Here is a 1,718-nt window from a genome sequence, read left to right as displayed (position 1 = left end):
GACAACTCATCATGGTAAGGTATTTCTGCAAGAGTTCCAAATTGATCTAAAGAAGTGTCCGGCCCGGCACGAAACAATAGATGTAAGCGAGGGTGACTCTTCGATATATTTTCTGGTTGTGGTTCTGCTGTCATCACAGAAAGCCGTTTTGATATCGGCAGCGACTTCAGATAATGACATGCTTTTGCTGCAAATGCGTCTGTGTCCCTTAATTCAGATTCTAGGACCTGCATGCGGTCTATCACTTTCTGGTCTGATTTTGATTTCGTCTCATGCATAAGATGTTTCCATTTAGCCAACTGCCCTTTGTAATATTCAAAAGTCGTTTCTATCTTCCTATCTATTGATTCCATATTTTCGACATGGTCCTGTTTTTGTTGTTTGATTTTATTTTTCAAATTTTCTTCATGTTTCTTCGTAATTTTCTTAAGATAAATCATTTCGTTAGCCTCTAGGCACATCTTTAGGTCTGCAAAGGTATGCTGCTGATGACTTTCAAGATGACATTTGTAACATACAGGAAGTGCGCCACATGTCGTACAGAGGTATAACAGCTCTTCCTTTGAGTGTAATGGGCATCGATCTTCGCTTCTGTAAATGACAACAAACATATATGAAATGATGATTAAGAGTCACTTAACGCCAAGCATGAAACAGTAAATTCATGCAAATGTCGAAGTCAAAAGTATCAGAAATAGTCATTAAATATTTGTATTGCAAGACTGTTTTATCACGTTTATTCGCAAGGAAGGTTATATCAATTATCTTATATTTTTTTCAGCTAAACATCTAAGCGCTACCTTAGATCCATTGCTCCATGTTGGTCAATCATATCCTTAGACGGGTTGCGCTCGTTCAAATGAGATAGAAATGTGTTATTCACTCGAGTAGGATTTCCAATGTTCATATGATCAGTGGGTGCTAGCACTGTAGTCCTTGAATCAGCTTTGTCATTGGGAACTATTGTCGCATCTCTTGTACAAACAGAATTGAGAAAATGTGTTGTAGGACTTTCTACAGATGCATCAAAGTTGGACGAAAGGGACTCTATGGGTTCTGAACCTCTGAAACAAAATACATTTTGTATCATACAGGCCGTAACTAACCCATGCTTAGAATACAAGTATACCTACTCATTGTACGTTACAAATAAACAGAAAACATTAGTAGTCTCTGGTCCACTGAAAACTTGAGTCCCCTAGATGTATCTATTATCATTTTTCCTTTTTTTTTAATACTATCCGCCGGTATCTTTCTAGGATCCTCTGGTAAGCCCAATGTCAGAACGAGACGTCCAACGGGCCTTAACCGCTCACTTGTATCTTTCAAGAGTCATGATCAAGTACCGACATTCATAGAAACATTGCAATAAAAGTAAGCATTTTGCTTCACCGTATAGCGATTTCGACCTGTGCTCATGCTGGAGGTAACAGAAAACAGAAAACATTAGTAGTCTCTGATCCACTGAAAACTTGAGTCTCCTACATGTATCTATTATCATTTTTCCTTTTTTTTTTTTAATACTATCCGCCGGTATCTTTCTAGGATCCTCTGGTAAGCCCAATGTCAGAACGAGACGTCCAACGGGCCTTAACCGCTCACTTGTATCTTTCAAGAGTCATGATCAAGTACCGACATTCATAGAAACATTGCAATAAAAGTAAGCATTTTGCTTCACCGTATAGCGATTTCGACCTGTGCTCATGCTGGAGGTAACA

The 1,718-nt window shown here is 38.5% G+C and overlaps 1 protein-coding gene across 1 annotated transcript in view; it reads right to left on the bottom strand.

Annotated features, from left to right (window-relative positions):
• The window catches only part of LOC110447813, a 37,345-nt gene that overhangs the window by 21,957 nt on the left and 13,670 nt on the right, over positions 1–1,718 (bottom strand). Inside the window, exons 4-5 of the mRNA XM_021493752.1 lie at positions 801–1,064; positions 4–591 (exon numbers count right to left, since the gene is read on the bottom strand). Coding sequence (XP_021349427.1) covers positions 4–591; positions 801–1,064 — 852 coding nt within the window. The remainder of the gene's footprint in view (positions 1–3; positions 592–800; positions 1,065–1,718) is intronic.

The sequence above is a fragment of the Mizuhopecten yessoensis genome, unplaced genomic scaffold, assembly GCF_002113885.1.
Source record: "Mizuhopecten yessoensis strain PY_sf001 unplaced genomic scaffold, ASM211388v2 scaffold3621, whole genome shotgun sequence".
Lineage (NCBI taxonomy): Eukaryota > Metazoa > Mollusca > Bivalvia > Pectinida > Pectinidae > Mizuhopecten > Mizuhopecten yessoensis.
This window is presented reverse-complemented; position numbering and strand designations above follow the sequence as displayed.